Source organism: Diceros bicornis, chromosome 41 (assembly GCF_020826845.1).
Source record: "Diceros bicornis minor isolate mBicDic1 chromosome 41, mDicBic1.mat.cur, whole genome shotgun sequence".
Lineage (NCBI taxonomy): Eukaryota > Metazoa > Chordata > Mammalia > Perissodactyla > Rhinocerotidae > Diceros > Diceros bicornis.
In genome coordinates this window covers 1,962,617-1,982,239 of record NC_080780.1, presented here as the reverse complement: position 1 = coordinate 1,982,239, position 19,623 = coordinate 1,962,617, and the positions used below count along the sequence as shown (strand labels likewise).

Genomic DNA, 19,623 nt, shown 5'->3' with positions numbered 1-19,623 from the left:
AGACAGCCGGAGGCCGGGAGGCTGGGCAGGAGGACTGCGCTGCCGCCTCCCCCAAGGCGCCTCGGCCCTCCAGAACCTCCAACCACCCCCTAGACCCCGCACCCCAAGTTCTTCCCCCCGCCTCTTCCCGACCCAGCTAAGGGGTGATGCCACCCTGAGGTCTGCCCAGCCTCCGACTGGCCCTGAACCCCTCTCCCGTTAAGGAGGGGATGCTGCGGGCAAGGCGGGGCCGCGCACCGTGGGAGGAGCGCGCAGCCTGGTTAGGGGGAGGCCCGCGCCCCCCGCGCTCCGCAGTGCCTTGCGCGCCCGCGCACGCTCACTCGGGGCGCCCTGCGGGCGGGGCGGCGCTGACGTCATCCACTGACCCCCACCCTTACCCCCTGGCCGAGGGGCGGTGGCTGCTCAGGCTCCGCGGGACGGACTCACAGACGGACCGGCGACGGAAGGACGGGCGCACGGCCAGGCCATGCCCGGGGAGGCTGCCCGCGCCGAGCTGCTGCTGCCTGAGGCGGGCGGGCCCGGGCCCCGCACAGGTGAGGCCGCGGCGGTCTCCCGCCTGCGTGCGTCTCTGCTGCCCTTCTCGCTCTGCATGCTTGTCCCCTCTCCATGCCTGTTCTCTCTCTGTCCCCTCCCGGATCCTTTCGGCACCCTGCCCTTCCCGTGCACCTGAATCCCGACCGCCCTTCCCCGGCCTGGCTCGCACTCAGGACTGCGGGGAAGGGCGGGGTGGAGCAGGGATGTCCTCCAGGAGCCAGGAGCGACGCGAGGGCTCCGTGCGCTCCCTGTCCGGGTCCCGCCCGCTCGGCCGCCGCGCCCCATTGTTAGCGCGGAGCTTCGGGCCTGGCGGGCCCGGGCCGCTCTGGACCGGAGGCGGCGGGTTCTGAACTGCACCTCAACCTCTGGGGACACGCGGAGCGCGGGGCGCCTGCCCCCGAGATGCGTGAGGGCTGCCTCAGGGTGAGCGACTAGCCCCAGCTCAGGAGGGAGGAGCAGGACGGGCGTTGGAGCCTGAGGAAGCCACAGGGGGAGGCTGTGGGTCTGGGAGGTCAGAGGCACTGGGGGAGCATGGCCTGGGAGCAGTGGTCCCCGAGTGCAGGCCCGCGTCCTTGGAGAGGTTAGGTCAGCAACTTTCAGTGGAGGCTGAGGGATCTGGAAGAGCAGCCAGGACGGCCTGGCAGGAGGTCAGCCATGTGTGGCCAAGGGCACCTTACTGTGGGTAAGTCACCTGGAGATGGTACCAGTGCTGGGTCCAAGGGGCTGGCCTCCCTCTGGGGTCCAGTAAAGGAGATGGGGGCTGGGACTCCCCAGACTCAGGCTGGGTCTGCTGGGACTGCTTGGTGACCTTGAATGAGTCATTAAACCTTTGACCTTTGGCTTCCCTCCCACTGCCCCCTTGGCCCATCTCCCCCCTTACCCTGCCCCAGGGCTCTGGAATCCGATGCGGGTAGGCAGGGGTACCACGCCAGATTCAGTGCCAAGAGCCCAGTCTACAGCACCAGCCCTGCCTGCCACACCCACCTCCAGGCGTTGGGTGCCCTTTAGGGGAACCAAAGGACCCCCTTCTCAGGACCTCCTGGCCACCACACTCCCAGCGGTGTGGCCCAAGGGCCTGGGGCTCTGCTGCTGCTGCCTGGGGAGAGGCTGCCCCTTCATAAGTTTCACCTCTAAGCCCGGCAGATGTTCCACTTTGCGGACAAAATGCGGAGGCGCAGGAGGTGTTGTGCTTGTGGGTGGTCGTGGGTGAGCACGGTAGAGCAGGAACCCCCAGAGAATGCGGCCGGGACTGGACAGCCCCTGTGCACAGCCGTGGGACCCACTCACATGTTCCTGACAGAGGGAACAACCCTGCCAGCACTGTGGGGTGGCTACCACCATGGAGACCCGGCCAGATGCTCCTGCAGCCCCCAGAGCCGACGGGCCCCCCCACAGCTGAATACAGGGCAGGGCAGGGCCCCCTCTGTGCTCCATGGGACGGCCATCAACACTGCCAGCACCGCCCCATGGCCTAATGCTCCAGCTCAGCCTCAGTGGGACACCTCACCTGAGGACACGCACGGGCTGGCCCCTGCTTCCCCTCCTCCTTGTGCCAGCTCTAGGAGCAGGAGTGGGGCAGAGCCTGGTGAGACCCTGACAGGTTGGCCTCAGGCGGAGGCAGCAAGGAGAGGAGAGAGATGAGGCAGAGAGGCGAGACCCCCACTTCGCAGCAGGCATGAGACCTGGAATGTTCCAGAGCTGAGCAATGCAGGCACCTGCTCCTGCCCCCTGGGGGCCTTTGGACCTGGGAGGTCATGAGAGGGCCTCCCCTGCCAAGCGCAGCGGAGGCGGCACAGATTAAGTGCAGGGAGGCGGCAAGCCGGTGTCCGAGGAGACAGGTGCTAGTTTCATCTTTACAAGCGTCCAGGAGAAAAGCCGGAGTGCCCCTTTGTGCCCATGGCCACACCCCACGCCTTGTGACTGCACGCTGCTAACTGTGGTCAGAGTGCCTGGAAATTCTCTCCCAGACAGAACAATCCCCTTTCCCTCTCCTGCCCTCCCTTTTCAGCCAAACCCCCGTGGGCCCCAGCCCTGTGCTCAGCTCTGGGCTACGGCCTGGGAGCCGCTTCTCAGGGAAAATGCCTGCCCTCCCTTTTCAGCCAAACCCCAGGGGGCCCCAGCCCTGTGCTCAGCTCTGGGCTACGGCCTGGGAGCCGCTTCTCAGGGAAGATGCTTGCCCTCCTCACGCCCTCCTCTCTCCACAGATCCATCCTGTGATGCGGCTGCAGCCACCACCCCGAGAGGGAACCAGCTGGAGCACTGTACCCTGACCCCCGGGCCCAGCGCCCTGGCCCTCACATTCCTGCCCAGCAAGCCGGGTGCCCGGCCCCCACCAGAGGGAGCCAGCTGGGATGCAGGGCCTGGCACTCCTTCGGCCTGGGCAGTCCCCGCAGAAGGTGGCGGCCCCAGCCCCAGGCCCCCCGAGGTTCGGCCTGCCGAGGGTCCTCTCCTAGCCACCCTGGAGCCCCGGATTGTGATGGGCGAGGAGACACGCTGGGCGCCCCAGCCTCCCAGGGCTGCCCTGCCAGAGCTCAGGGACCGGGAGAGTGGGCACACCAGCCTGAACCCACCCCCGGAGTTGTGTTCTCAGGGTGACCCTCCTGTGCCTTTCCCTGCTCTGGACCCTGATTCCTACTTCACGCCTCCCTCTACCCCCACCGAGACCACCTCTGCCCTGCTCTCCGGCCCCGGGCCCTGCAGGGACGCCCGGGACACCCAGCCTGAGCCAGGGGACTCACCACCTGCCTCGCCCTCAGGCTCCTACATCACAGCGGATGGGGACAGCTGGGCCTCGTCCCCATCCTGCTCCCTGAGCCTGCTGTCCCCAGCTGAAGGGCTGGACGTCCCCTCCGGCTGGGGCTTCTCCCCACTGGGGTCCGTAGTGGACGAGCAGGAGCTGCCCCCTCCCGGGCCCCCAGGCTCCCTGTCCTCAGAGTCCAGCCTCTCGGCAGACAGCAGCTCTTCCTGGGGCCAGGAGGGCCACTTCTTCGAGCTGGACTTCCTGGCCAATGACCCGATGATCCCTGCCGCCCTCCTGCCCTTCCAGGGCAGCCTAATCTTCGAGGTGGAGGCAGTGGAGGTGACGCCGCTGCCCCCCGAGAAAGAGGAGGAGGAACAGGAGGAGGAACAGGAGGGAGAGCAGGAGGAGGAGGCCCCCGCCCCCGAAGGGGACCTGGCCGGGGAGGGGGAGGACGACAGCACTTTTGCCTCCTCCCTGCAGTCGCTGTCCGACCTGTCCATCACCGAGGGCATGGACGAGGCCTTCGCCTTCCGGGACGACACCTCGGCAGCCTCCTCTGAGCCCGACTCGGCCTCCTACGCAGGAGCCGATGACGAGAGGCTGTACAGCGGAGAGCCCCACGCCCAGCCCACCACCCTGCTCCAGGACAGCCCTGGTGAGCCCCCGTCCTGGGGCCCGGAGCCCGCTCCTGGGGTCTCAGAGGGAGAGGCCAGCCACGCCACCGAGAGCCAGGAACCGGTGGCTGAAATAACTGGGGTGGACCCCGCCTCAGGCCAGGCGTCCGCTGCAGCCATGGCCCCTCAGTCCCAGGGCCTCACCAGGCTGACCCCTCAGGCCCTGGGGGAAGAGGCAGACTCCACTGTGGGACCAGTGCCTGTTGCCACAGCCACACCTCAGCCCCTGCAGGAGGGAGACAGTGCTGCCTTAGGCCTGGAGCCTGGGATTGCGCAGGGAGAGGCGGGTTTCACGCCAAGCCCAGACTCTCTGCAGGATCTGAAGGAGGAAGCGGGCCAGGGACCTGCCTCTGCGGCCAGTCCTGAACCTCAGCCTGGAGAAGTGGACCTGCCCACACCCCTGCTCCTGCAGGATGCATGCCTCTCCTCAGGCCAGGGGTCTGCCGCTGTGGCCAGCCATCAGGCCCTGCTGACAGATGCAGGCTGCCCCCTAGGGACTGAGCCTGTGGCCACCTCGGCCTTGCAGGAAGGAGACAAGACCTTGGGACTGCAGCCAGTGCCTGAAGATAGGAACACAGGCCACACTGGAGGTCCAGAGCCTCTGGCCTTGGACCAGGCCCATCAGGGTGGCCCAGAGCCAGCTGCAGATGATGAGACACTCTGGGCCTCACAGGAAGATGCGAGCCCCCCCAAGCCTGCCACAGAGGCCCCAGACCCCACTGAGCCTGCCACGGAAGCTCCGGACCGCCGCAAGCCTGACACGGAGACCCTGGATGCCCCCGAGCCTGCCACGAAGGGCCTGGACAGCCCCACGTCTGCCACGGAGGCCCTGGACGCCCCCGCGCCTGCCACGGAGGCCCTGGACGCCCCCGCGCCTGCCACGGAGGACCTGGACGCCCCCGAGCCTGCCACGGAGGCCCTGGACGCCCCCGAGCCTGCCACGGAGGACCTGGACGCCCCCGAGCCTGCCACGGAGGGCCTGGACGCCCTCGAGCCAGACATGGGGGCCCTGGACACCCCCGAGCATGCCATGGAGGGCCTAGACACCCCCGAGCATGCCATGGAGGGCCTAGACAGCCCCGAGGCTGACATGGAGGCCCTAGACAGCCCCGAGCCGGACACGGAAGCCCTGGACAACCGCAAGACTGACACGGAAGCCCTGGACCCCCTTGAGCTTGCCTCAGAGGGCCCAGACACCTCCGAGTCTGAGACGGAGGCCCTGGACACCCTTGAGCCTGACACGGAGGACCTGGACACTCCTGAGCCTGCCAAAGAGGGCCCGAACACCCCCGAGGCTGACAGGGAGGCACTGGACACCCCTGAGCCTGACACAGAGGCCATGGACACACCCAAGCCTGACACAGAAAGCCTGGACAACCCCGAGGCTGATACAGAGGCCCTAGACACCCTTGAGCCTGACACAGAGAACCTGGACACCCCTGAGCCTGCCACAGAGGGCCCAGACATCCCCAAGCCTGACACCGAGGCCCTGGACACCCCCGAGGCTGACACTGAGGCCCTGGACACCCCTGAACCTGCCACAGAGAGCCTGGACACTCTTGATGCTGACACAGAGGCCCTGGACACCTCTGAGCTGGACACGGAGGCCGTGGACACCCTTGAGCCTGCCATGGAGGGCCCGGACATCCCCGAGCCTGACACAGAGGCCCTGGACACCCCCAAGCCTGCCACCAAGGGCCCAGACATACCCGAGCCTCACACGGAGGCCTTAGACGCCCCCCAGCCTGCCATGGAGGGCCCAGACACTCCTGAGACTGACACAGAGGCCCTGGACACCCCTGAGCCTGCCAAAGAGGGCCCGGACACCCCCGAGCGTGCCACAGAGGACCTGGATGCCCCCAAGGCTGACACGGAGCCCTTGGACACCCCTCAGCCTGCCACAGAGAGCCCGGATACCCCAAAGCCTGCCATGGAGGGCCCGGACTTCCCTGAGCCTGACACGGAAGCCATGGACACCCTTGAGCCTGCCATGGAGGGCCCAGACATCCCCGAGCCTCACACAAAGGCCCTGGACCACCCCCAGCCTGCCACAGAGGGCCCAGACACCCCTGAGACTGACACAGAGGCCCTGCCTGAGCCTGCCAAAGAGGGCTCGAACACCCCCAAGGCTGACACGGAGCCCTTGGACACCCCTCAGCCTGCCACAGAGAGCCTGGAGACCCCCAAGCCTGCCATGGAGGGCCCGGACTCCCCCGAGTCTGACACGGAGGAGCTGGACACCCCCGAGCCTGCCACGGAGGCCCTGGACACCCCCGAGCCTGCCACGGAGGCCCGGGACACCCCCGAGCCTTCCACAGAGGGCCCGGAGACCCCCGAGCCAGCCACGGAGAGCCCGGACACCCCCGAGCCTGACACGGAGGCCCTAGACACCCGCAAGGCTGACACGGAGGGCCCGGACACCCCTCAGCCTGCCATGGAGGCCCTGGACACCCTCGAGCCTGCCACAGAGGGCCCTGACACCCTCGAGCCTGCCACAGAGGGCCCTGAGACCCTTGAGCCTTCCACGGAGGGCCTGGACTCCTCCAAGCCTGACACAGAGGCACTAGACACCCCCGAGCCTGCCACAGAGGGCCCGGACACCCCCGAGCCTGCCACGAAGGGCCCAGACACCCCTGAGCCTGCCATAGAGGGTCCGGACTCCTCCAAGCCTGACACAGAGGCACTAGACACCCCTGAGCCTGCCATAGAGGGTCCGGACTCCTCCAAGCCTGACACAGAGGCACTAGACACCCCCGAGCCTGCCATGGAGGGCCCGGACACCCCTGAGCCTGCCACAGAGGGCCCGGACACACCTGAGCCTGCCATAGAGGGTCCAGACTCCCCCAAGCCTGACACAGAGGCACTGGACACCCCCAAGCCTGCCACAGAGGGCCTGGACACCCCCGAGCTTGCCACAGAGGGTCCAGACTCCCCCGAGCCTGACACAGAGGCCCTAGACACCCGCAAGGCTGACACAGAGGGCCCGGACACCCCCCAGCCTGCCACAGAGGCCCTGGACACCCGCAAGCCTGCCATGGAGGGCCCTGACACCCCCGAGCCTTCCACGGAGGGCCCGGACACCCCTGAGCCTGCCACGGAGGGCCTGGACTCCCCTGAGCCTGACACAGAGGCACTAGATACCCCTGAGCCTGCCACGGAGGGCCCGGACACCCCCGAGCCTTCCACGGAGGGCCCGGACACCCCTGAGCCTGCCACAGAGGGCCTGGACTCCCCTGAGCCTGACACAGAGGCACTAGACACCCCTGAGCCTGCCACAGAGGGCCCGGACACCCCCGAGCCTGCCACAGAGAGCCCGGACACCCCCGAGCCTGCCATAGAGGGCCCAGACTCCCCCAAGCCTGACACAGAGGCCCTGGACACCCCCAAGCCTTCCATAGAGGGCCCAGACTCCCCCAAGTCTGACACAGAGGCCCTGGACACCCCCAAGCCTGCCATAGAGGGCCTGGACACCCCCACGCCTGACACGGAGGCACTGGCCACCCCCGAGCCTCACATGGAGGCCCTGGACACCCAGGAGCCTGCCACGGAGGGCCCGGACATCCCCGAGCCTGACACAGAGGCGCTGGACACCCCTGAGCATGACACGGATACCCTGGGCCCCCCTAAGCCTGCCACAAAGGGCCCGGACACCCTTGAGCCTGACACAGAGGCCCTGGGTCCCCCCGAGCCTGCCTCCAGTGAGAAGGAAATAGCTGCTGAGGGCCTGGTGGTGCCTGAGTGGGGAGCCTGTCCTGATGCCGGCGTGCATGCTGGTGGTGGAACTGAGCCCTATTTGCTGCCAAAGAAGGCCCAGAGGGCCGAGAACCAGGAGGGTGGAAGCCTTGAGCTAACGCCCCGGGGTGCCGGGAAGGCTCCCAGGAGCAGGAGCCCAGAGGCGTGTCCTGCTGCCTGCCCCGAGGTCAGCCAGGCACGGTCCCCAAGCCCAGTGGAGAAGGGAAGGGCCACCCCGGGGCCCCAACTTCCAGGGGCTGTGGCCTCAGAGGCCAAGCTGGCCTCCTGCACAGAGTCTCCATTGAGGGCTGTGCCCAAGCTGGGGGGGGGCTGCCCCAAAGAGCCTGCCCCCACATCCCCACCGCCCTCTTGGCAGCTGGAGACTGTGCTGAGCCCGGGCAGTGGTGAGCAGGCCCTGGCAGCACCCGGAATCCCTGGCCCCTCCACACCACAGCCCCCAGAAAGCCGTTCCGGAGGCCTGCCCAGGGCACCCCAGGATAGTATCCTGAGCCCTGAGCCCTCTGCTGCTGGTGTCCTCATGGAGGCAGCCCTGCCTCCTATGGCGCCCCCTGGCTCCTGCCCTTGCCAGGGCCCCCAGGAAGACTCGCTGGAGGGCGAGGAGCCCCGGGGCTCTCCAGGCCTCCCATCGCCCCAGGCAGGAGCCCAGCGGGCGGTGGCTGCCTTCTCAGGAACCACGAATCCCCCTGGGGCTGGTCAGCGGGTCACCCTCCCACCCCACTCCCCTGTCCTCAGTCCCAAGGCAGCCCCCAAGGGGGGCACCCATGCCAAAGACCCAGCCTCACAGATCTCACCACCCTGCCAAGTGCCTCCTGGCTCTGGGCCCTGGAGCCCAGCCGGCCCTCGAGGGCTCCCAGCCTCCGAGCAGCAGGATGACCAAGACAGCCTGGAGGAAGGTGAGGAGGGCCCTGGGCTGGAGCACTGTCCTGAGCAGAGGGACCAGAGGTGGTGGGGTGGGTGGGCAGGGTCCCTGCTCCAAGGTGCAGAGCTGTCCTCACACCTCGCCTGTCCCCAGACTCCCCACGGGCACCGGGCTCCGGCCAACATTCAGACAGCCACGGGGAGTCATCAGCAGAGCTGGAGGAGCAGAACTTCTCAGGACCACAGAGCGCACAGTGCCCGGCCCAGGTGCCTGGCCCAGGGGGGAGGTGCGCCCCTGGGAAGGCTCCACACCCACCCTCAGATGCTCAGACCCTGCCCTTCCCCAGGCTGCGGCAGGCAGTGGCAGCGAGGAGACCGTCGCCAAAGCCAAGCAGAGTCGCAGTGAGAAGAAGGCCCGAAAGGTGGCATGGGGCCTGGCTGCATAAGGGCACCCCTCTCACCCCATGGCTAATGAATCCCATCAGTGGGGCCCCTTGGGGAATGCCGTACCCGACACCTTCTCAAGAAACAGTGGGGCCTGAATGTCAGTTGAGATGGCCCTCTCAGCCTGAGTCCAACGCCCTATTGTACACAAGGGGGCTGCCCGGGGTCCCACAGAGTCTGAGGGGTCCCATGAGGAGTCCCACGGAGGGCTGCCCAAGGTCCATCGGGGGGGTCCCACTGAGGGTCCCATGGAGGGCTACCCAAGTCTGCAGAGGGTCCCACACGGTCTGCCTACAGTCCAGAGATGGTCCCCAAGAGTTGGCAGAGCCTTTGTCCCCTGGCAGTGTGCTGCCTCTCCCTTGGCCTGCTCCTTCCCCCCAACCCCCGACTGGGACCCTGGGGGCTGACACCCAGGGCTGAGCCCCCTGTGCCCCCAGGCAATGTCCAAGCTGGGCTTGAGGCAGATCCAGGGGGTCACCAGGATCACTATCCAGAAGTCCAAGAACATCCTTTTTGTCATCGCCAAGCCTGACGTCTTCAAGAGCCCGGCCTCAGACACCTACGTGGTCTTCGGAGAAGCCAAGGTTTGACTGGCTGTGGGCGCGGGGAGGCCCGGCATGAGGGCTCGGCTGACAGCTGTGCCCTGTGCTACAGATCGAGGACCTGTCCCAGCAAGTGCACAGAGCCGCCGCTGAAAAGTTCAAGGTGCCCGCAGAGCCCTCTGCCCTGGTCCCTGAGTCTGCGCCTGGGCCGCATGTGAGGCCATGCGAGGAGGAAGAGCGGGACGAGGAGGAGGAGGAGGTAAACCACACGATGGTGGCGAGGCTCTGCCTGGGGGATGTTCTGCCTGCAGGGGGCTCTGCCTGGGGGGATCTGGGGGGAGCTCTGCCTGCAGGAGGGTCTGGGGGGTTCTACTGGGGGGGCCTCAGAGGCTCTGCCTGGGATGGGGGGCAGCTCCAGCACGTCCCTGCTTGCCCCCCTGCAGGTGGACGAGGCGGGGCTGGAGCTGCGGGACATTGAGCTGGTGATGGCCCAGGCCAACGTGTCGAGGGCCAAGGCTGTGCGGGCCCTGAGGGACAACCAGAGCGATATTGTTAACGCCATCATGGTGAGTGACTAGGCCCCTTCGCAGACACCCTGCGCTGGCTCTGCTGGGGCCTCTCCCACGTGACACTCTCTTTCTGCATTTCCTGCAGGAGCTGACAATGTAGCAGCTGACCAGTGAGCCAGCTCCATCTCTGCTCCCCAGCTCTGCTGCTCAATAAATGGGTGTCCCCTCACTGTCTCTCTGTTCCTGCTCCAACTGCTCCCCAAGCACAGGCTCTGACTGAATGGGATTTGATGAGGCGTGAAGACACTTCCTGGGGCTACACAGGACCCAAAGAGGGTGGCAGTCCAACCCTCACATCTTCAGAGGGTGGTGGTCCTTCCCACATGTCCCCAGAGGGTGCTGGTACTCCCCTCATGTCCCAGAGTGGTGGTCGTCCCCCCTAACCCCAGAGGGTGGTGGTCCTCGCCCCGTGTCCCCATAAAGTGGTGCTCCTCCCCCAGCCCGAGGGTCCCAGAGGGTGGTGGTCCTTCCCCCATGTCCCCAGAGGGTGGTGGTCCTCCCCCCGTATCCCCAGAGGGTGCTGGTCCCCCTCCCTGTGTCCCCAAGGGTGATGGTCCTTCCCCCATGTCCCCAGAGGGTGGTGGTCCTCCTCTCACATCCCAAGGGGGGGTGGTCCTGGCCCCATGTCCCCAGAGAGTGGTGGTCCTCCTACATCCCCAGAAGATGGTGATTCTCCCCCCATGTCCCCAGAGATGGTGATCCTTCCCCTGTGTCCCAGAGGATGGTCATCCTTTTTTGTCCCCAGAAGGTGGTGGTCCTCTACTGAGTCCCCAGAGATTGCAAGCAGTCTGGTCACCTCTCTGTGATTCAAGGCATGGGCCCTGGGACTGGAGTTTCCAGACGGATGTCCCCAGATGTAGGAGATTCTGGAAGTTTCCATAGAGGCACCTGGACTGGAGAAGCTGTGGGAAAGCTGCGTTTGCTCAGGGGGCCAGTGGTTAATCCCCAAAGTTCCTGGCCCCTCACTCTGGCCCATGTCCTCTCCTCTCTTCTCCAAAGTCCAGGGACCCGCAGAGTGGGGGCCATGTCCCAGGACAGGGTGGGGGACTGTAGTGGGGGACCACGTGTGGGTGGAGACCCCTGGAGGGGCAAGAGCAGTCCTGACCATCCACACAGAAGGCTCATGTGATCCCAATACACCGGGTGGGCTCTAGGGGGGCCAGGCCCTGGACCTGGGGCTGTCTTTAACCATTCCAAATGCTCTAGGGCAGGTCAATTTGCACAGGTCTGGAGACAGTATCTACCAAGAGTCTCCCTTAGCTTTGCCTGGCCTGGACTGCTCACGAACAGCTCTCGAACATCCTAGCCAGAGCAGTCTGAGATTCCTCCTGCTGTCCTGCCCTGCCCCTTGGCAGGAGGGAGGGACTGAGGGACTGCAGATCCCTGCCTGGCCCTACACGTGAGCCCAGGGCTCTGCTCTCCCTCTCTGGGGTCAGGTGCCCACCCTGCTCAGCCAGGGCTTGTACAGGAAGCCGTCGCGGGTCTGCAGGACGAAGACGCCTTCTGAGGAATGAGTTCCAGAGCAGGGCCTGCCCACGCCTGCACACTGCAGTCTCCAGGCCCGGCCCCCAAACTGATGGCCCCGCCCTGGGGAGAGCAAGGCCAAGGGGCTTGGGGAGCAGGGCCCCCTGGAGACTGGGACCCAGGCTCTGAGATAACACACTTTCAGATAACACACTTTCAGGACGTGGACGGCACTTGTGGGGTGGGGGCGTGTACAGGGTTTGCTCTGGAGACCACCACAATGGTGGGTCAGACCGGGGAACTGGGGACTTGGGTGAGGGGCCAGAACACAGCCAGTGCCCCTCAGAGAGCCCGGTGTCTGGGTCCTGATAGCCAAGACCTGCCATTCACACCTGCACGTGCCCAAGACACCTGCTCACCACCCCATGTCCACAAAGCAAAAGCCCAAATCAGGTCCTCCTCGTGGCCTCCACTGCTGCCGAGCCCAGCCCAGCTCCCTGCAGTGGCAAGAGCTGAAGGGCAGCACAGCCCCAGACCACGGCACCCAGCCCTGGACGTGTGGGCCTGGGACAGAGGCCAGAGCAGACACCCTGGCTCTCACTCCACTGGATCAGAAACACACTGGCAACCAGAGATAAGTTATTCACATTGCAGTAAACTTCTTTTAAGGTCTCTGGGAGTTTCAATAGGAACGTCATGTGCAAAATCGACAGCTGTCCGAGGTCTGGCCAACAGGACCCCCTCCCGAAGCGGGGCCACATGCAGGCAGCAGGGTGCAGCCTTCTGCCCCCGCACCGGGGCGTGTCCTTCACAGTAGAGGGCCACCTGCACCTGGGGCTCCTCGGCCAGCCCCAGCCCCGGCACAGGAAGGGCGGACTCGCAGGGTCCCTCCCTGCGCCATCAGGCCGAGTCCTGGTCCATGCTGCAGCCTAGTGCCTCAATGTCGTTGCTGATGTCCGAGATCATGCGGTCCCACTCGTCCCCCTCTGAGGGCACGGACTGGTCATCAGAGCTGCCCGCGGCCCTGTTCCCGTTGGAGGTGGAGGTGGAGCTCATGGCCCGCCGGTACCTGCCAAAGCTGTCCGTGATGATACCACGGCCATCCTTCACTCCAATGGTCTCCAGGAAGTTCTCAAAGTGCTGGCTGTCCTTCTCAGGGATGAAGGGCCGCAGACCTGCAGACACACCGTTCACCTGACCCCATACCTCCCATAGGAAGCACGAGCGTGCCCATCCCTGGGAGCCCACAACTCGGAAGACTCCACCCCACGTCTAGCCCAACTCTGACATGCCTCAGACCCTCCACTCACTCCCATCAGTCCTCGCAGAAGCCCCACTTCACAGGTTTCCAAATGGAGGAGAAAGGAGGGAGCAGAGGGGAGGCTGATGTGGGGCTCCAAGCAACAAGCCCCCACCGCCCAGCTGCGCTCCCACCTCTAGGGGGCACCACCCATTTCCTGACAGAAGGCCCTCCTATGTGAGAACACGACTGAAAGGAACACACTGAGCTGGGGGTCAAGGGCCTTGGACCTGAGCCCTGGCTGGGCGACTAAGCCCAGGGAGGCCATGAGGTCATCAAGAGCTCACTGGAGGGCCGGCTTGGTGGTGTAGTGGTTAAGTTCGCACGCTCTGCTTTGGCAGCCCAGGGCTCGCACGTTCTGATCCTGGGCGTGGACCTACACACCACTCATCAAACCATGCTGTGGCAGGTATCCCACATACAAAATGGAGGAAGATGGGCCCAGATGTTAGCTCAGAGCCAATCTTCCTCACCAAAAAAAAAAAAAAAAAAGAGCTCACTAGACATAGCGGGTCCAGCCTTTAGCCCTTTAGCCCTCCGTGAGCAGAGAGTCCTCAGGTGGGGCAGCCAGTGCGGGTACCACACACCCTCTTTGGATTATTGGAGGCAGAGCCCAGGACCCAGGAGCCTCCACCGCCCACCTTCAACCAGACGTGTTCTCTAGGGTCAGCACAGGGAAGCCACAGCCCTGCCACTGTCCTCGTGGGTGTGGGCAGACATCCAGGGCCACATCCCAGCCATTGGTGGCAGGCCCTGACCACCCCGCCTGCCGTGCTGACCTAACACGCTGAGCTCTTGGGGCCTCAGCGCCTTAGCAAAAGCTGGTCCTTCCACTGAGAAACGGCATCTTCTCTTCTCTACCCGTGAACTCCTACTCGTCCACCAAAACCAGCTCGAGCGCCACCGCCTTTGAAGAGCCTCCCTTAGCATTCACGCCGGCAGCACGCAGCTCCTGGCTTACTCTCAGTCTAGCTTCTGCAGGGCCCTCTCCTGCTTCCCAGAGGGCAAGCCCCTGCTAGTTACTGGGAAGAGCCCTCTGGCCAGAATCACTTGGGCTGTACTGGTTGGAACCTCCTTTCCTACCAGAGCCCCGGCCCGCACCTGAGGCCCTGTCCATCCCAGGGCTCACCCAGCAGCAGGAACTTGCGGCTGTCCCCGTAGAGCTGCCGCAGGTTGATGCAGAACTCGTGCACCGAGGCCCCGTCGCGGTACTCGTGCAGCAGCGCTGCAAACTGCTGGATCTCCTGCGAGGACAGCTTGGTGCGCAGCTACAGAGGGAGAGCGGGACACCAGGCAGGGCGCGGTGACGGGAGGGAGGGGGCGCCGCAGGCTGAGGCCCCCACGCCCGTGCAGAGGGCCGCAGAGGCCTGACAACAGCCCACGCCGTCTGCCCTAACCTCACCAGGAGCAGGGCAGAGGTAGCATCGCCGTGGCGCTGCCAGGGAGCCATTTACTGGTGTCCTGGGGCCCAGAGCAATGCCCACACCCTCTGGGGGACACTTGTGTAGGCCAGGACACCGAGTTTTCAACGGCAAGACCACATGAGGTCAGGGGGCAGAGGAAAAGTCAGCTGAACAATGAGACGGCCTATCCAGCCCTTCTAGGGAGCATCCAATCCCTCTGCCACCGTTCACCTAAGACCCAGGGACAGACCTGTGGTCCAGCCCCAGCAGCCAGGGCAGCCCCCACACCAACTCACATGCTCCCTAATGACTGTCCCAGTGAGAAAGGCAGCGATGCCCGGCGGAGAGGGTGGAGACATAAGTGAGGTACCCAACCCCCATGCCTCCTTCTCCTCCCCTCCCCCTCCTCCTCCAGGAGCTTCTACAACTAAGATGCCTGGCAGTAGGCAGTGTACCGTGAGCATGTAGTCTTGCAGCAGCTCGGCGGCTGTGGCGCTCAGCTCACTCTCACTGACCGTCTTGGTGTGGGGCGCCGTTGGCACGCAGAAGGACAAGGGCGAGACGCCGCCTGCATGCCCACACTCAGGGAAGGAGCTGCAAGGACATGACCCGTGGGCAGGCAGCTCCTCGGCCCCTGCCCCGTACGTGCACCCACGACACTCTGCAGGAACCCAGTTAGTGCCAGGGGTGCCAGCAGCAGGACTCAGAGCAGGTGACAGGAAGGGGAGGTCAGCTTGCCTGGGCACGGGGCCAGGGTCTGAGAGAAGGTGGAGGGAGGGGCACCGGGGGGTGGGACAGAGGAGGACACGAGGGGACCAGAAGGTGACAAGGAGCCTAGCAGGGTCTCGGCAGAGCGACAAGGTCACCCGTAGCATAACCTTGGGGAGCCTGCACGCTGGAGAGCCTATGAAAGTTGGACTGGGGGGGTCATGGGGCAGATGATGGGGAGGGGTCCCAGTGAGGGGAAGGGGCCCAACAGGGGAAGTGGACGGTGGCCAGCGAAGGAGAATGCATGGAGCCTGACCGGGGGAGGGAGGCCAGGCTGAAGTGTTGGCACCGCTGAAAGCCCGGGCCCGGTACTCACAAAGTGCTGGCTTCCGTCTCATAGGGCTCCTTCATGTCCACTTTGGTGGAGGAGTCGTCTGTACACAAAGTGCAGAAAACAGACACTTCCAGTTATGTGAAGAAGAGAGCACTGAGTCCAGTGGCCAAGTTCTAAACAGGAGATGCAGAACCCTGGCAGTAGCGCATCCGCGAGCCTTCATGGGCAGAGCTAGCTGGGCCTCTGGGGGGGGTGCACCTCGGACCACACCTGCACCCGCTCCTCCTGGGCTCTTGTGAGATGCACCACCTGCTGCAGTTCTGGGCCAGAGGGGTGATGCTCTGGTCCTCAGACGACCTGCCAACTGGCAGAGCTGGAGGAAACTCCCCAATGGCCAAGAAAAAGAAAAGTGCCATTTGTGTGTGTCAGCTCTGCACCTGGCAGCATCCCAGGAGCTGTGTTACTCTGCCTTCTCTGACCCCAGCAGGTGTCATCACTGCCCTGCTTTTAGATGAGGAACTGAATCAGAGAAGCTGTGCCCCACGTAACAGCTGTGAGGGCAGAACCACCACCAGAGCTGGCAGGTCTGACCCCCAGCCTGGATCCAGCCAAGTTCCACACATGGACAGCTGCTCCCCAAAGACAGAGACAAGGCCTCAGGATGCCCGAGACCCTCAGCCCAGCAAAGGGCATGGTACACAGCAGCTACTCAGGAAACCCTGGACAGATGACCTAAGGTCTGTATGACACAGATGGTGAGGGATATCGAAGCACTGTTCTAGGCAGCAAGCGAAGCTGTGAGTGGTGAGTGAGAAGGTATACAAGCGTGGGAGAGGCTGAAGAGCAAACAGGGATGTTTCTGGCAGTGGGAACAAGTAAGTGTGGTGGGCAAGGACAACGTTCCACATCCAAATTGCAGAACCTGTGAATGTGTGGGTGGCATGGCGATGGGGATGGAGGCTGCTCCATAGCTGATCTAACACAGGGAGAATGTCCTGAGCTATGTGGGGGACTTGGTGTGACCACAGAGCCCTTCAAGGCAGAGCAGGGGCAGAGGGGCAGACAGAGCTGTGACCACAGGAAGTCAGAGATGCTACCGTGCCGGCTGTGAAGATGGAGGAAGGGCTCCAGAAGCTGGAAAAGGCAGGAACTGGCTTCTCCCCAGAGCCTAAGAAGGAGTGCAGCCTGGCTGACACCCGGATTTTAGCCAGTGACACCCTCATTGGACTCCAGCCCACAGAATGTGAGAGACTAGATCTGTGTTGTTTAAGCTACTAAGCTACTAAGTTTTGGTGATCTGTCACAGCAGCAGGAGCAGACAGACTCAGTAAGAAAGGCCCTGAGGCAGAAACCAGCAGAAGATGCGTGTGCATGCACATGGGTGTGAGTGTGAGCGTGCAGGACTCATGTGTGATGGGTATGTGTGTGTTGTGTACATATGAGCGTGTGTGTGTGACGCAGGCATACCTCATTTTATTGCACTTTGCAGATACTGCATTTTTTACAAGACCCTCCACCAGCAAAAAGACTAAGACTCGCTGAGGGTTCAGATGACAGCATTTTTTAGCAATGAAGTATTCTTTAATTAAGGTATGTACATTATTTTTTAGACATAATGCTATTGCACACTTAGACTACAGTATAGTGTAAACATAACTTTTATATGCGCTGGGAAACTTAAAAATTCACATGACTCACTTTATTGCAATACTCGCTTTATTGCGGTGGTCTGGAATGGAACCCGTGCTATCTCCGAGGTGTGCCTGTTCATGTGTGTACATGATGTGTGTGCATGTGCAATGTGTGCGTGTGTGATAGGTACATGTGTACAAACGCAGATCCCACGGGGAGATCTGAGGAGAGAGGCACAATGACATCCACGTGGAGAGGAGGCTGGCAGGGAGGAAGCCCACTCAAGAAGCCCTGATCACGTACATCGTGTGTTTAAACTCATGACAGTTTTCATGAAGACTCATCCAACTGTACACTTATGATTTGTGCACATTTTAGCAAAAAATTTTACTGAAAAAAAGAAAGACCCTTTGGGAATTTTAATGCACAAGAGCCAACCAATCACACTGAAATTGGATGTTTACATACGGCTTGATAAACCACCTGGTACTCACTGAGAGAAGCCACCGGCCTCTGGGCCTCAACCCCCCGCCCTGCACGTGAGGACAGACTGCCTGCCTCGCTGGGCCGTCACGTGTGGCTTCAGCACAAGCAGCAGGAAAGAGAGGCAGCAGAGAACCACCCTGGGATGGGCCCTTCCTCAAAGAGTCCCCCAGCTTCATAAACACACCAAGGAGGGTTCTCCTGGCTTTGCTACTCTTTGCTGAGACGTGTGAATCACTGGGGAGTGGCACAGCGCTGGGACTTATCTCCACAGACAGATGACACTGGAAGCTACAGCTGCACTGTCTCCAATATCTTTCTACTTACAGAAGCCATGAATCCTCAATGAACTACATATTTAAAACAGATAGGGCCAGCCCCGTGGCTTAGCGGTTAGGTTCTCGCGCTCCGCTGCCGGTGGCCCAGGTTCAGATCCTGGGCGCACACCGAAGCACTGCTTCTCCGGCCATGCTGAGGCCGCGTCCCACATACAGCAACTAGAAGGAGGTGCAGCTGTGACATGCAACTATCTACTGGGGTTTTGGGGGAATAAATAAATAAATAAAATTATAAAAAAAAATAAAAATAAAAACAATAAAACAGATACTCGGTGTGGAGAATATTCAGCTGAAGTGGGCTGTGTATAAATGAAGTGTGCACTAACGGATTCCTGAAAACACTCCACAGATATCCACACGGAGGTGGTGGCTCCTGAGTGCTGGTCCCACTATGCAGCCTTGGGGCTCCCTCACTTCCTCCCACCCACCACCCCATTCTTGGGCAGCCTTCGTCCGTCCTGGAAGGAGTCCTCACACCCACCGAGAGCAGCGAGGTCTAGGCGTTCTGGAAGGGAGGCTCCTCACACCCTCTCAGCCCCAGCGCTGGAAGCCCCTCCTGACCTTCTGTTCTGAGTTAGGTGAAGTGACTTTAGCCACATGTGGTTCCAGAAAAAGTGTTCTGAGCTCCCAAAGTTATGCAGGAAGCCACCAGGCTGGCCTAAGGGGATGGCCTTGACTAAACCTGCAGATTAACAAGAAGTCTGGAAACCAAGGGCATTGGCTTGAACCCCCAGCACAGGGCAACAATGGCACTGCACACCAATGCTGCCCGGGGGGCATTTCTGGGAGGACGGGGGAAGGGGAGGTGGGGCCCCTGCCACCCGCCCTCTTGCCCACGTACCACTGTGAAGGGACAGGTGGTGGGTGGGTGTCGAGGCCCCATCAAATATGGCTCTGTCCAGAAAGTCAATGGTGGACTCCGTGTACACAATCTGGAAGACTTGGCCCAGCAGGGAACACAGCTCTTCAGCGGCGACCTGCCGTGGAGGGACAAAGCTGCGCCTTCCTGGGTGGCTTCCAGGCGCCTACCACCTCAGATGCAGAATGAACACCAGGACTGAGTACTCTCTGCCTCCTGCGGCCCAGTGGGGCCACAAGGACACCGGCCCATGCCCAGGATGCTCTCCAGACCCGGGGTGGCCAGGTGTGGCCTGCAGGTGTGTCAGCTGCCAGCACTCCTCTTTGCACTGCCCTGGCCAGCCAACACCCTCTCACCGCTCCTGTCCCAGCGTCGGGAAAGAGGGCAGGGAGGGAACTAGCATCTGTGGCAGCTCACATGGACAGCATTCCCCACACTGCAAAACGGCTTCACGCATGTGCTGTTAAAGCAGGGTCCCTCCTGGGGTGGTTCTGCCCCCAGGACAGGAGGCAATGTCTGGAGGAGCTTCCAGTGGGTACAAGCCAGGGAGGTGGCCCCACGAGGAAGAACTGCCCTACTGTAAGGTGGACAGAGCTGAGGAGGAGGGATGCTGATCAGAGGCTACCTAAGGAGGAGTGTCGCCTCCACTGTCTTTCAGATGTAGAAACTAAACAGAAGGATGTCTAAGGGCTCCCCAAGGCTGGCAGCCCTTGGGTGCCTGAGGGGAACCCAAACCCTAACTTGCCACTCCTAAGAATCTTCCGACAGGACACAGCTTGGGGTGGAGGAGACCACTGTCCCCATCAGCATGGGGGAGAGAGGGGCAAGGCCCACCAAGAGAATGAACCAACCAACACAGCAAAGGGGGAGGCACCAGATGGAGTGGGACTAGGGGCGGAGCCTGGGTCAGGATATAGGTGGGGCTGGGCCTGGTGTGGGCAGGGCCGGGTCAGGATGTGAGATGGGCCTAGACGGGCTGTAGGTAGGG

General features: G+C 63.0%; 2 protein-coding genes across 7 annotated transcripts in view; one reads left to right on the top strand and one right to left on the bottom strand.

Annotated features, from left to right (window-relative positions):
• Positions 1-466: 466 nt before the first annotated feature.
• On the top strand, positions 467-10,545 carry NACAD (NAC alpha domain containing). Its single transcript, XM_058534838.1, has 8 exons — positions 467-533; positions 2,739-8,594; positions 8,714-8,826; positions 8,907-8,981; positions 9,441-9,587; positions 9,658-9,804; positions 9,989-10,111; positions 10,200-10,545. The coding sequence occupies exons 1-8, from the start codon at positions 467-469 to the stop codon at positions 10,212-10,214; spliced, it is 6,543 nt and encodes a 2,180-aa protein (XP_058390821.1). The 3' UTR covers positions 10,215-10,545.
• Positions 10,546-12,213: 1,668 nt separating this feature from the next.
• CCM2 (CCM2 scaffold protein) overlaps positions 12,214-19,623 on the bottom strand; it is a 50,488-nt gene continuing 43,078 nt past the window's right edge. For all 6 annotated transcript variants that reach the window (XM_058534757.1, XM_058534760.1, XM_058534755.1 and 3 more), the window contains 5 exons: positions 18,618-18,753; positions 15,366-15,423; positions 14,737-14,875; positions 14,008-14,146; positions 12,214-12,753 (listed from right to left, as the gene is read on the bottom strand). In XM_058534757.1, coding sequence (XP_058390740.1) covers positions 12,479-12,753; positions 14,008-14,146; positions 14,737-14,875; positions 15,366-15,423; positions 18,618-18,753 — 747 coding nt within the window. In that variant the 3' untranslated portion in view covers positions 12,214-12,478. The remainder of the gene's footprint in view (positions 12,754-14,007; positions 14,147-14,736; positions 14,876-15,365; positions 15,424-18,617; positions 18,754-19,623) is intronic.

Bases quoted from the DNA above. Each gene is read 5' to 3' on its own strand.
- NACAD (XM_058534838.1), top strand. From the start codon at position 467: ATGCCCGGGGAGGCTGCCCGCGCCGAGCTGCTGCTGCCTGAGGCGGGC. The intron at 534-2,738 runs GTGAGGCCGCGG...CTCTCTCCACAG, and splicing joins CGGGCCCGGGCCCCGCACAG to ATCCATCCTGTGATGCGGCT. The intron at 8,595-8,713 runs GTGAGGAGGGCC...GCCTGTCCCCAG, and splicing joins CCAAGACAGCCTGGAGGAAG to ACTCCCCACGGGCACCGGGC.